This window comes from Carassius carassius, chromosome 10 (assembly GCF_963082965.1).
Source record: "Carassius carassius chromosome 10, fCarCar2.1, whole genome shotgun sequence".
Lineage (NCBI taxonomy): Eukaryota > Metazoa > Chordata > Actinopteri > Cypriniformes > Cyprinidae > Carassius > Carassius carassius.
Window position 1 is genome coordinate 35,707,445 of NC_081764.1, and position 15,000 is coordinate 35,722,444.

Below are 15,000 nucleotides of genomic sequence, written 5' to 3' on the forward strand. Positions count from 1 at the left end.
GACGCTCAGGACAGGCCTGAACACAGATCACATGACCACAGATCACATGACGCTCAGGACACGTCTGAACACGGATCACATGACGCTCAGGACACGCCTGAACACGGATCAAATGACGCTCAGGACACGCCTGAACACGGATCAAATGACGCTCAGGACACGTCTGAACACGGATCACATGACGCTCAGGACATGCCTGAACACGGATCACATGACGCTCAGGACATGCCTGAACACGGATCACATGACGCTCAGGACATGCCTGAACACGGATCACATGACGCTCAGGACACGTCTGATAACGGATCACATGACGCTCAGGACATGCCTGAACACGGATCACATGACGCTCAGGACAGGCCTGAACAAGGATCACATGACGCTCAGGACAAGCCTGAACACAGATCACATGACGACAGATCACATGACGCTCAGGACACGTCTGAACACGGATCACATGACGCTCAGGACATGCCTGAACACAGATCACATGACGCTCAGGACACGTCTGAACACGGATCACATGACGCTCAGGACACGCATGAACACGGATCAAATGACGCTCACGACACGTCTGAACACGGATCACATGACGCTCAGGACAGGCCTGAACACAGATCACATGACCACAGATCACATGACACTCAGGACAGGCCTGCACACGGATCACATGACGCTCAGGACAGGCCTGCACACGGATCACATGACGCTCAGGACAGGCCTGCACACGGATCACATGACGCTCAGGACAGGCCTGCACACGGATCACATGACGCTCAGGACAGGCCTGCACACGGATCACATGACGCTCAGGACAGGCCTGCACACGGATCACATGACGCTCAGGACAGGCCTGAACACGGATCACATGACGCTCAGGACACACCTGAACAGATCACATGACCACAGATCACATGACACTCAGGACAGGCCTGCACACGAATCACATGACGCTCAGGACAGGCCTGCACACAGATCACATGACGCTCAGGACAGGCCTGCACACGGATCACATGACGCTCAGGACAGGCCTGCACACAAATCACATGACGCTCAGGACAGGCCTACACACGGATCACATGACGCTCAGGACAGGCCTGCACACGGATCACATGACGCTCAGGACAGGCCTGCACACGGATAACATGACGCTCAGGACAGGCCTGAACACAGATCACATGACGCTCAGGACAGGCCTGAACACAGATCACATGACCAAAGATCACATGATGCCCAGGACAGGCCTGAACACAGATCACATGACCAAAGAACACATGACGCTCAGGACAGGCCTGAACACAGATCACATGACCAAAGATCACATGATGCCCAGGACAGGCCTGAACACAGATCACATGACGCTCGGGACAGGCCTGAACACAGATCACATGACGCTCGGGACAGGCCTGAACACAGATCACATGACGCTCGGGACACGCCTGAACACAGATCACATGACGCTCGGGACAGGCCTGAACACAGATCACATGACGCTCGGGACAGGCCTGAACACAGATCACATGACGCTCGGGACACGCCTGAACACCGATCACATGACGCTCAGGACAGGCCTGAACACAGATCACATGACGCTCAGGACACGCCTGAACACCGATCACATGACGCTCAGGACACGCCTGAACACCGATCACATGACGCTCAGGACACGCCTGAACACCGATCACATGACGCTCAGGACACGCCTGAACACCGATCACATGACGCTCAGGACACGCCTGAACACCGATCACATGACGCTCAGGACACGCCTGAACACCGATCACATGACGCTCAGGACAGGCCTGAACACCGATCACATGACGCTCAGGACACGCCTGAACACCGATCACATGACGCTCAGGACACGCCTGAACACAGATCACATGACGCTCAGGACACGCCTGAACACCGATCACATGACGTTCAGGACAGGCCTGAACACAGATCACATGACGCTCGGGACACGCCTGAACACAGATCACATGACGCTCGGGACAGGCCTGAACACAGATCACATGATGCTCAGGACACGCCTGAACACAGATCACATGACCGCAGATCACATGACGTTCAGGACAGGCCTGAACACAGATCACATGACCGCAGATCACATGACGCTCAGGACAGGCCTGACAACAGATCACATGACGCTCAGGACAGGCCTGACCGCAGATCACATGACGCTCAGGACAGGCCTGAACACAGATCACATGACGCTCAGGACACGCCTGAACACAGATCACATGACCGCAGATCACATGATGTTCAGGACACGCCTGAACACAGATCACATGACGCTCAGGACACGCCTGAACACCGATCACATGACCGCAGATCACATGACGCTCAGGACACGCCTGAACACAGATCACATGACCGCAGATCACATGACGCTCAGGACACGCCTGAACACAGATCACATGACGCTCAGGACACGCCTGAACACCGATCACATGACGCTCAGGACACGCCTGAACACCGATCACATGACGCTCAGGACACGCCTGAACACCGATCACATGACGTTCAGGACAGGCCTGAACACAGATCACATGACGCTCGGGACACGCCTGAACACAGATCACATGACGCTCGGGACAGGCCTGAACACAGATCACATGATGCTCAGGACACGCCTGAACACAGATCACATGACCGCAGATCACATGATGTTCAGGACACGCCTGAACACAGATCACATGACCGCAGATCACATGATGTTCAGGACAGGCCTGAACACAGATCACATGACCGCAGATCACATGACACTCAGGACAGGCCTGAACACGGATCACATGACGCTCAGGACAGGCCTGCACACGGATCACATGACGCTCAGGACAGGCCTGAACACAGATCACATGACGCTCAGAAGATCAGAGAATAAAAAAAAATGTTTTATTCTAGCTTAAAGCATTCTTTTTTTTATGAACAATCATATATTTCAATAATTTGTAAGTCGCTTTGGATAAAAGCATCTGCTAAATGAATAAATAAAAAAAAATATAAGTAGGTTTCATAAAAATTAGAAAAATCACATTTTATTAAAAAACTACATCTGGATAATCTTATGTACAGTATGACTATCAAAGCATAAACCCAGTAAATCGCTTCCATCAACACCTCTAAAGCTTGCACAGACACTTCCTGGATCAACATTGTACTCCATAACATTATGCAGTTTTTTGTTTATATGCTGTCCATCGCTGATGAACACATTCTTTTTCATATGCATCGGTTTACATGAGAGATCGCGGTTTCTCCGTCCTGCTCATGTGTGTTTTTGTTTGGGAGGTTTTTGTACTCGTTCAGAAGATGTGTAATAGCACCCCCAAGTGTATTACAGTGAAAACACGGAAAAAATTAAAAACAAGTCTTTGGCGGGGAAGCGTTGTCTTCTAAAAGACGAGATAAATCGTCAATGGTGGAGAAAGAGTTAAAGAAAGAGTGTGAAGAACAGTTCAGACACAAGTGTTCATTCTCTCGTCATTTATTCACTGCCCTCACGCAGGTTTGGGAAGTAAGCGAGGAAAGTAAACGAGGACAACTGAGCTTTTGACATGAACCATTTGTTGATATGATGTCTGACCTGCGCCGCTGCGGACCGTGTTCATGGACGCGATGCTCCTCCACTCGTCTCTCTCGGGGTTGTAGCATTCAGCGGAGCTCAGCCGGTGCGTGCCGTCGAACCCCCCCACAGCGTACAGCAGCCGGTTGATCACGGCCACACCGACACCGATCCGCCGCGTCAGCATCGGAGCCACCAGCTGCCAGCAGTCCCTCTCCGGATCATACCTGGACACACACACAGCTCAATCATCACTCACGGGAGCCCGTGATCCTCACTACTTCAGTAATCAGATCACATGTGTTTAAAGAGCATCATTACCAGGTGAGCAGCAGGTGAAGTGTAGAGCGGTTTCTGTGAGTACACCAGGAGTGAAACACCGCATTACGAGCTGCACGTGTGTAAATCAGCAGTGTCGGGGGTAACGCATTACAAGAAACACAAGTTACGTAATCAGATTACTAGTAACTACTAAAGTAACGCCTTTTTCATTTAAAGAGTTTATCGGAGTTACTTTTTCAAATAAGCAACGCAAGTTAATTTTTTTCCAATTTATTGATTGACAGCTATCCTGTCCCCATGTTAAGAGAAATCAGTTACTGTAGTTCAGTGTTACTCCACAGATTCAGTAGTCCTCCAAATGAATAAAAATAATGCAAATCAGAATATGACGCAAACCTGCAATAATTAAATGTTAACAGAGCGTAAACAGCATAATACACCTGTGTTTTCAGTTTAAAGGGACAGCAGCCTCATTCAGTGGCTGTTGTTTGTCATTAATGTTAATAAAGCAACAAAAGAAAGAGAGAAAATCACTCACTGCTCTTGACTGAGTCACTTTAGGAAGCAAAGAATGCATATACTGTATTACATAACTGTTGCTATTTCATTGAAAAGAAGACCATGTTTTGTTTCTTTATGAGAAGAGGTTTTATTTCATTTTAAAATATAAAACATGTTATGTGTCACAGCAGTGTCTATATTGCATGTTCAGTCCGTAATATCAGGTTCATATATGATTTATTCATAATAAAAATACTTAAAGGTATAGTTCACCCAAAAATGTGAATGTGATGTTTATCTGCTTACCCCCAGGGCATTCAAGATGTAGGTGACTTTGTTTCTTCAGTAAAACACAATCTGAGATTTTCAGCTCAAACCGTTGCAGTCTATCAATCTTATTATGTCAGTGGCTGGGAATCACAGTTAAAACATACAATAAAAAAAAAAATCCATATTAAACACTGCAGCTCGTGACCAGTGGTCGACTGATATATGGGCCGATATTTGTCATTTTTTAATTATTGGCAGATACGTTTTTCTGCTTGGTCGATGAGTTTGAGGCGGGACTTTTATTTTGACGGCGTTGAGAGCGCAGTGCCTGAACACACACACAGTGCTCACACACTCTCTCTCTCTTGTTTGTCATCGTTCTTAACAGTTCTGTCTAATACGGATAGAAGTCTGTCTAATAATCAGATAGAACGGTTAAACCTCTGATTCACACAATGCCCGAACTGTTAGAAAGAGTGTGTTCTCAGCAGCAGGTGTGTGCGTCGTCTTCTGCTTTACGGTGGATCGCAGACTTATAAGTGCATTACTGCCACCTATTTCTCAAGTGGACACTATCTATAATCTCATTAGGAGTGACAATGATCCACTTGAGAGATAGGTGATAAAAAAACTATTTAAATGTTCAATTTCTTGCACAGACCAATCGTTTTGTGTCTTTTGAGCCGCAGGGTTTAATTTGGTTTTGTTTGTGTATGTTTTTTTTTTATAGTTTTATTGTATGTTTTAGCCGTGATTCCCATCCACTTACATAAGACTGAAAAATCTCAGTTTGGGTTGTACTGAAGAGTCCCCTCCATCTGGGACGTCCTGGGGGAAGCAGATAAACATCAGATTTTCAGTTTTGGGTGAACTATCCCTTTAAGACGTAACCAAATGTGTTTACGTGAATATTTGTTCAAACGGATCGTGTTATGAGCTCATGTAGCTGAAGTCCCGCAGGACAGACCTCCCAACCACGCCGGAGATTCCTTCCGACTGGATTTCTCCCAAATCCTCCCTTACAAACATTTCTGCCTCGTTTTTATTCATTGACGAAAACGTCAGTGGATTTGCATCATAGTTTTTATCATTCAAAATGAGTTTTTATTCCTTTATAATCTTGTTTTCATCTTTGAAAAAATGTTTTTGATGAAAACAAAATGAACATGATAACCCTCTTGTGATAATGAGACGTGTATAGCTATTTTCTGGGGATGCACGATATATCTGCCACCATATCGATATCAGCCGATAAATGAAAATATGAGATTATTAGCTACTGTAAAATAATGTAAGGGACTCTTTGTTCAGAGCTGACTGATCTGACTATTCGGGGTTTGTAGCGCGGATGTATTGCAAAAGTGGAAATAATCTACTTCTGTTTTAAACCGAGAAGGAGAGCCAGTGGATATCAACGTGCAAACTGTGTGCAAGTCAAAGTTATGCAGATGAACGTCTTTCAGCATGAAAGTGAAAGTGAAAGCTGACGACGCACACATTAATATTCTCTCAAAGACGACGAGAGACGAATCTCCTGATATGTAGTATATATATAACGGTTTTAATTTATTTCTTTAATGTTTCTCTTATGGCCTGAACATAGTGAAAAAGATGAGAAGAAACATTATTGGTGTTGAACAGGTTGTTTTTGAACGTTGGTGCATAAAATTGTTAGTGTCACTGAAGTGTAACTATTGTACTTTGGCTATAGGCCTATAATTTATTAAAAGACATTTTCATTGAGGAGTAGCCTAAGCTGAAAGCCTAATGTTTTATTTTCCTCACTGCGAGTCACGTGTCAGTTCTGCGGTGATGCACCATGAAATTGTTGCAGAGCAAACTAATTGTAATAATTTAATAATAGTAACCTAATAATATTAGCCAGAAAATAACAGGCCTAGTTAACTGGAAATGCCAAATGCTCTTAATAATGACAATATTTAATGATTTTGACAATATCTCTGGCTATTAGTGCTTACATGCTGGACCTTGTCCAACACACTCCGTCTTATCGCCTTATATTGTTTTTACACTAAGTAATGTTGTCCAGTAACTTGTTTCCATTATTTAAACATTATTTTATTCATTTGTAAGGCTGCTTTATGTTTGATTTATGTTGAAGTGTTTACTGCTTTTCTAATTATGAAACTTTTTTGGTAATCAGGCTCTCAAAAATTATGTAAAAATGTGGATTTAGGTTTATCGACCAACATATCTGTTATCGGCTTTCATATTTAAAGAATTATCGGCCAAAATTTTCATATCAGTGCGTCCCTAGTATTTCCAGCTCATTATGAAACAGTACCAGGACGAGTCAGCGCTCACTAGTTTGTTCTGGAGAGTGGATGAGGATGTGTGATGACTGCAGGGGAGCGCTGGTTATAAACACGGTCTCACCTCTCCACGCTGTTGTGATGGACGCAGCCGTGTGAGCCGCCCACAGCGTAGATCAAGCCGTCGATGACGCCCACACCGATGCGGTTGCGCGGGACACTCATGGGAGCGCAGGGCAGCCAGCAGTTGTTCATGGGGTTGTAACAGTCCAGCATGTTGGAGTCCATGTTTCCGTCTGGAGCATTGTTCCTGCCGCCCACGGCGTACAGCAGGCCGCTGATGACACAGGCTGCTAAACCGCTGCGGGGCACCTGTAGATCGGCCAGACGCAGCCAGGCTCCAGAGCAGGGCTCGAACGCCTCCAGATAGCTCAGAGACTGCCGGAAGTATCCGCCCGCCGTGTAGATGAGCTGCGGCACCTTGGGCGTCCGGAGCGGCAGCAGTTTAGTGGGCTTGTGCAGCGTGAGGTCCTGGAAGATCTGGGACAGGTAGTCTTTGCTCTGGGCGTCCCAGTCGAAGCGCTCCAGCTGGCGCTGCAGGAAGAGCGGTGTGAGCGAGTGACAGCGGACGGCCTGCAGCAGAGCCTGCACATACGGCCGACGGTTCTCCCGGTCATACTGGACCCACTCCACACACGCGTGAAACACCTCGGACTCACAGCGCACGTTCAGCTCGTCACGGCTGATCAGAGTCACCAGCTGACAGTGAGACAGGTTGAAGAACTCCTCCTGCGTGGCCACCTGGACACACACACACACACACACACATTTACTCACTCAGGAACAACTCGAGCGCCTGGACACTACCAGTCAAATGATTTCAAACAGTAAACTTTTAATGTTTTTAAAGAAGTCTTTTCTGCTCACCAACCCTGCATTATTTGATCAGAAATACAGAAAAAGCTGTAATATTTTAAAATATTATTCTAATGTAAAACAGCTGTTTTCTGTGTGAATCTGTGTTAAAGTGTAATTTATTTCTGTGATGCTCCGCTGTATTTTCAGCATCATTCCTCCAGTCTTCAGTGTCACATGATCTTCAGAAATCAGAATAATATGATGATTTATTATTATTATTATTATTGAAAACAGCTAAGTAGATTTTTTTCAGGTTTCTGTTGAATAGGAAGTTCAGAAGAACAGTATTTATCTGAAACAAAAATCTTTTGTAACATTATAAATGTCTTTATCATGTTTTTTATTATTTAAAAGCATCCTTGCTAAATAAAAGTATTAAATTCTATAATTTCTTTCCCATAAATGCTCATACGAACTGTGAGTCTCGGCCGCAGGGCTGTGTGTGTGTGTGTGTGTGTGAGACAGTGAGTGTGTGTGTGTGTGTGAGAGAGTGAGTGTGTGTGTGAGTGCGCACATGTGTGTTTGTGTGAGTGAGTGTGTGTGTGAGACAGTGAGTGTGTGTGTGTGTGTGTGTGTGTGTGTGTGTGTGTGAGAGAGTGAGTGTGTATGTGTGTGAGAGAGTGAGTGTGTGTGTGCGTGTGTGTGTGGTTGAGTGTGTGTTAGTGTGTGTGTGTGTGTGTGTGGTTGAGTGTGTGTTAGTGTGTGTGTGTGTGTGTGTGGTTGAGTGTGTGTTAGTGTGTGTGTGAGACAGTGAGTGTGTGTGTGTGTGTGTGTGTGTGTGTGAGAGAGTGAGTGTGTGTGTGTGTGTGTGAGTGAGTGTGTGTGTGTGCGCACTGTGTGTGTGAGAGAGTGAGTGTGTGTGTGAGAGAGTGAGTGTGTGTGTGCGGTTGAGTGTGTGTTAGTGTGTGTGTGCGTGTGTGTGTGTGTGTGGTTGAGTGTGTGTTAGTGTGTGTGTGCGTGTGTGGTTGAGTGTGTGTTAGTGTGTGTGTGCGTGTGTGTGTGTGGTTGAGTGTGTGTTAGTGTGTGTGTGCGTGTGTGTGGTTGAGTGTGTGTTAGTGTGTGTGTGCGTGTGTGTGTGTGTGTGTGGTTGAGTGTGTGTTAGTGTGCGTGTGTGTTAGTGTGTGAGTATGTGTGTGTCTGACCTGACTGAAGTTCATGTAGATGTACTCTCTGGCCTTCTGGTGAAGCTCAGTGCAGCTGATCTGCTCGGCGAAGCTGGCGATGCCGATGGCGTTGCTCGGGTCGAGCTGCTGCACCAGGAAATCACAGCAGGCTTTGACCACGCTGTCGATCTGGTACATGACCGCCCCGTTCATCACGTGAATCACACACTTCTCGCCCACAGAGATGCTCGCCGTGTACGCGAACTCGATGAGCCGACCCATGACCTGAGAGCAGCAGGACACAGTTACAGACACACAGCATCAGACAGACACAGCACGAGCTCTTCTGAGATCCTCTCACCTTCGGGTGGATCCCCTCGATGGGCACCACCTCCATCCCACACTCCTTCAGGCCGTTGGTGAACATGGCACGAAACACCGGCGAGGACGAGGCCAGCACCACTTTATGAGCCACGAAGTCCACAGCCTCCAGCTGGTTGTATTTGACCCTCAGCGTGACGTCACACAGCTGGCGCTCCAGCCGCAGCTCGTTCATGATGGAGAAGGCAGCGGCCGTGTGGCTCTCCAGCGTGTAGCTGAACACTCGGTGACCGTTCCTCTCCGACGGAGTCACCTCTGCCTTACACTCCGTCATACCGGACGCCGCGTACATGCTCACCGGCCGCGGCTCGGCCCGCACATCCTCGCTCGCCAGCGCAGAGTCTTACGGGACGCTCTTCAGATCAGACACACGGTTATAAAGCGACGCTCACCGAGCTCCTGCTCATTCTCACCCGGCCGCGGTCACAGCTCTTTACAGATCCTCCCTCGGTTTGAATGAGTTTATACAGATCACTCATGAACCAGGAAGCGCACAGACACAAACGCTCACGTCAGCTGAGAATCCACCCGGTCTGTCACTCACATCTTTGAGTCTTCTCCTCAAAGAGACAAGCTTCTAGAGTCTTTCAGATCAGGTTTGTCTGTCTGGAACTGACGGCTGGACGTCTCTGGAGCGTGAAGACTCTCACAGTACAGCAGGAATCACACGCATCCTTCAGTTCAATGATGTTGATCTGTTTCCTCTGTTCACTCCGAGTCCTGAGGAAAACACACACACACATTTAAACACAGCAATCATAATCACAACTACAGCAGTGACACACACTCAGTCCAGAGTCCTGAGGAACAGAAGAACATACGACTGTGTGTGTGTGTGTGTGTGTTTGTGTATACACTGCACAGTTAAAAACACATGTAACTGCTGCTGCATAAATGATAAACTTCAAAAACGCGCAGAAAGGGCAGCGATCAGGACAGATTTAAATTAATATTTGTGTTTTTTTAGCGAGTGAAAGTGTTTGGTCCACAAACACATTCAATCTGAAAAGTCACGATCTGTTAAATAAAGATTTAATAAAGGCTTTAAATTCATAATTTTCTTATAATCCCTCTTACATATTTTGCAGTACACAAAAATAAAACTAGAATCACAAAGTGCAAGTGTGAGTCTAAAATATTGACATGTAAACAGTGAGGGGGCCTAGTATCCCCGGGCTGGAGTTTAAACTCTCCCCGGCTCCGGCAGCTCAAGGCCGGTCTCTCACACAGCTGCGCCGCGGCGCTCTACGGACTCTGAAGCTGCAGTCGACGTGTAAACAATTCCGTGCCGAACCTATTACTCAAAACACTGTCGATTTCACACGCTCGCAAACCTCAACACTTACAAATATCTGGAGAAAAATATAAAACGACTGTAATTACTGTAAAAGTGACACATACATCTCACTGCGATAGACGGAAATATCTTTAAATTTGATCTAAGTTCATAATGATCAGATCCTCTTTTTTTTTTAACAAAACAATCCTTCATCATCATCATCACTATCCATCAGCTGAATAAATCAGAAGCCGTGAAACGAAATAAAATCGTTTCAATCTCAGCAGAAACACAGTAGTCGCTGATGAAAACACTTACAGATCATCGCTGCAGCTCACAGTGAGTGTGTGTGTAGGTGTGTGTGGGTTTGTGTGTGTGTGTGTGTGTGTGTGTGTTTCAGAAAGCAGAAACTCAGCGTGACTAAGCACAGCGGAGACAGGCGCGCTCCCGAACCCCCGTGCACGCGCGAACAGCGTTTAGGCGCCAATCCATCAATCAATCGATCATAATTATTAAGTGCTCGTCCGCGCAGGATGGAATCTTCTGCTTCTATCAGCTCAGGGCTGTTAATGATAAGAATATCCTTAACAACTAGTTTATTAACGAGAGTAATATGGCTTTTGTTAGTCTTTTTTGTGCTGCATTCTATTAACTTCAGATAAACTCTTGTCATGTAAATCTCACGCTAAACTGGCATCCCTGCTTGTGATATAAAACAAAGTCTCAGCTTTCAAGTTATGTAAGTTTTAATACGAAATTCAAACAATAAATGCCGTTTTGGCGCGCTTAATGTAGCGTTACTGGTGTAGCGCCTCACAGAGTTGCTACATTGTTTCTTTGATCTTGCAGCCGCGCGGTCACGTGCTTCAGCAAGCGCTCTCTACACATCTGAATGGGTTAACAGGACAGATGACAGCTTCACTCTACAGGTATTAGCAGTAACTTTTGGTGAACATTAAATGATATTATGTACATTGGTTATTACGTCGATGATATTTACAGTATCATTTTATTCTGTAGAGTGATGGAGAGGCAACATTAATATGTTTTTCTTGTATTTAACCCTCAGGTATTCCTTACTTAGAAATTGACCATAGACCTTAACTATTTTTTAAAGCTAATTAAATGTTCTATATTTTAGTTCAGTAACATTTATTTAATATGAAAGTGAAAGTGACATTCAGCCAAGTATGGTGACCCATACTCAGAATTTGTGCTCTGCATTTAACCCATCCGAAATGCACACACACAGAGCAGTGAACACACACACACACACTGTGACACCCGGAGCAGTGGGCAGCCATTTATGCTGCGGCGCCCGGGGAGCAGTTGGGGGTTCGATGCCTTGCTCAAGGGCACCTAAGTCGTGGTATTGAAGGTGGAGAGAGAACTGTACATGCACTCCCCCCACCCACAATTCCTGCCAGCCCGGGACTCGAACTCACAACCTTTCGATTGGGAGTCCGACTCTCTAACCATTAGGCCACGACTTCCCTAATATTTTGAGGAGACCGTTTGGTACTAAATACTATTAATGCAATAATTATGGTCCACTGTTAATGACCACTTCTAATGTCTAATGTTTCTATTATTTATATTACAATTAGTGTAGTAGGACTGTGTGAGGTTTAAGAGGCAAATTAGAGCCTTTTTGTATGGCTCTGTAATAAATATACATGTATCTACTAGTTTAGTTTCTCAAAAGAGTATTGCATGTCATACCTGCTTACTTATTTTTATGTTTTGCATTTAAATATATATTTAGACATGATTAAACACTAGTGTTTTTAAATGTGAAATTTAAAAAGTTAATAAATTACATATTCTTTTAAATTAAATGAAAGTACACACAGGTTAATATTAATGAAAACAAGCAAATAAAGAATTTAACCCAAGAAAAGTTTAAAATGGTGTTAAAATGGTATTCAGCTGCATTCACTTCACTTATACAGTATATACATATGTATTGACCTTGAACCGAGATTAGTACAGTGTTATTACAGTGGTTTCCGGTCCTGGAGAACCCCCAACACTGTACATTTTAGATGTATTTCTATTCAAACACTCAGATGTGTGTGTCAGATAACAGAGACACCAGAAGCGTGCAGTGTTGGGGGTTCTCCAGGACCAGAACTGGGAACCACTTGATATATTATGTATAAATTAATAGGCTATATAGTGCTCAGGTTGGAAAAAACATTTAGTTCCCAATTTAAGTGATCCTTAGTTCCCAGGACATCTTCAAGATGGATTAAAATTCTGATAAATACAAGAAAAGATGAGACATAAACACATGACTATGAGTGATATGTAAAAGTGTTTTAAACCCAATAATAAAACACGTTCCATGTGTCGAGCACTAGGTGTCGCTGCAGGTCAGCGAGTGCACTGTGAGGAACCCGGATGAGGCTGTTCTTCTGGAGATACAGAGATTGTGTGAGTGCTGCGGGTTCTGGTGACTCTTGACTGGCACGTGCTGTTTCGTCTTTAAGAGCTGCTGTTACTGCAGATGACTAGGGTTTAAAAAGGATTAAAAACACGCAGATATCTATTATTTATCTATTCATTTTTATCAGTGTATCTATTATTAGCCTTTATCAGAAGTATGATGAACGAAGCCTTAACTACAGTCACTCATGTCCAAAAGTTTTGGTAGTGACAAATTTTGTGTTTTGCACAAGTTTGCTGCTTCAGTGTTTGTAGATCATTTTTCCAAATATTTCTATGGTTTACTGAAAAACAATAATAAGCATATCATAAGTTTTAACAGCTTTTATTGGCAAAAATATATAATGAGTCAGAGTCAGTATTAAGAGTGTTGACTCATGTTCTTCATAACCTCTGTCATGCTGTATATTAGCTTCTGAGCCAGATCCTGACTAATGGCGACCCATTCTTGACTTATCAGTTCTCAGAGTTGATCACAGTTTGTGTGCTTCTGCTTGACTCACCTTCTGAGGATCTGACCACAGGTTCTCTACTGGATTTAGATCCGAGGAGTTAGTTGCCTGGCCACGGATCCAAAATGTCATTATAATGATCTTCAAGCCACTTCTTCATCACTCCTGCATTGTGACATGTGCTCCATCATGCTGGAAAATGCGACAATTCTCAATGGTTGAGAAGCGACCCCACACATGGATGAAGTGTCTTCTTCACTGCTCTTCTTGAACCAGGCCTTTGTCCTCACGGTGTGTCCAGATGTTCTCACACAAACCTGCAGCTCTTGTTGAGCAAGCTCTGCTCTGCTGGAGACACGACTCTGGAGCTGACTCCTTAGAGACGCTCCTGACCCTTGCTGGACACTCTGGGACGTCCTGAAGACTTCTTCACTGCAGTCAAACATCTCTTCTTGAAGTTCTTGATGATCTGGTAAATGGTTCTTTCAGGTGCAATATTCTTTGTAGCAATTTCCTGCATTTTGATGCAGAGAGATGAAGGCTGCACGTGTTTCTTTGGAGCTAAGCATTGCTAACAAAAACACAATGACTGGAAACACTTCTTCTCTTCTTTTATAACAATCTGTCTGCTCTCACAGTCTAATTAGTATGATAGTGATTACCTGACCAATACTCACTCACACTTTCACATGCGCTGCTGATATGATTAATCTTAGCTGTTCATTTTGTGTAAGGATCGAAAAATAGTCAATTGTTTTTTGTTTTTGTTTGTTTTTGTCAAAAGTGCATTTTTGGCCATCTCATACATATATAGAGCTGCTTCAGAATTAATGATTTATTAATCTTCTGCCCTCATAAAGCCCCTTCATCATGGCCAAACCCATTTAAACAATAACCCTGATGATCACAGTTTCAATTCTATATATAATCATCCGAAGCTTCAGTTCTGGCCAACGATGACGTGTGTGTGTGTGTGTGTGTGTGTGAGCGAGAGAGAGAGAAAGAGAGAGTGTGGAAATGCACAAAGTTTCCTGTGAGGGTTAGGGTTAGGTGTAGGGTTGGTGTAGGGCCATAGAATATACAGTTTGTACAGTATAACAACCATTACACCTATGGGATTGTCACAGTGGGGCACTGTGACTAGAGACTTTGGTACTGGACTGAGAACACAACACACAACATACATGTTTCATACAACACCGCATATTTATTTTGCGCAATGTAACATTAAACGTCATTAATTTTATTATGTTGATTTGTGTATTGTTGAGAATACAAACAAGACCGGTTGCCATGTTAAATGTTTATTGTTTTAAATCATCCACTTACATAAAATAAACAGTCATACTTACATACTGGAATATTTCCTCATAACAAACAGAAGAAACCCGGGCACCACATTGGCACCATTTTTAAATACCTGTTTCCCGCCAATAGAAGGCGCACTTAGGCCCAATCCAGGGGCGGATATAGAAAAATACTGATGGGGTGGCGAGAAGGGGGCAGGAATTTTTGAGGGGTGGCA

General features: G+C 44.6%; 1 protein-coding gene across 2 annotated transcripts in view; it reads right to left on the reverse strand.

Annotated features, from left to right (window-relative positions):
- The window catches only part of keap1b (kelch-like ECH-associated protein 1b), a 12,453-nt gene extending 1,410 nt beyond the window's left edge, over positions 1-11,043 (reverse strand). The window contains exons 1-5 of one of the 2 annotated variants that reach the window (XM_059561048.1): positions 10,894-11,043; positions 9,277-10,016; positions 8,955-9,200; positions 7,019-7,695; positions 3,590-3,795 (exon numbers count right to left, since the gene is read on the reverse strand). In XM_059561048.1, the coding sequence (XP_059417031.1) occupies positions 3,590-3,795; positions 7,019-7,695; positions 8,955-9,200; positions 9,277-9,588 (1,441 nt within the window). In that variant the 5' untranslated portion in view covers positions 9,589-10,016; positions 10,894-11,043. Of the gene's footprint in view, positions 1-3,589; positions 3,796-7,018; positions 7,696-8,954; positions 9,201-9,276; positions 10,253-10,893 lie in introns of those variants that run through there. The other variant, XM_059561049.1, reaches the window with a different exon arrangement.
- Between the last annotated feature and the right edge of the window lie 3,957 nt (positions 11,044-15,000).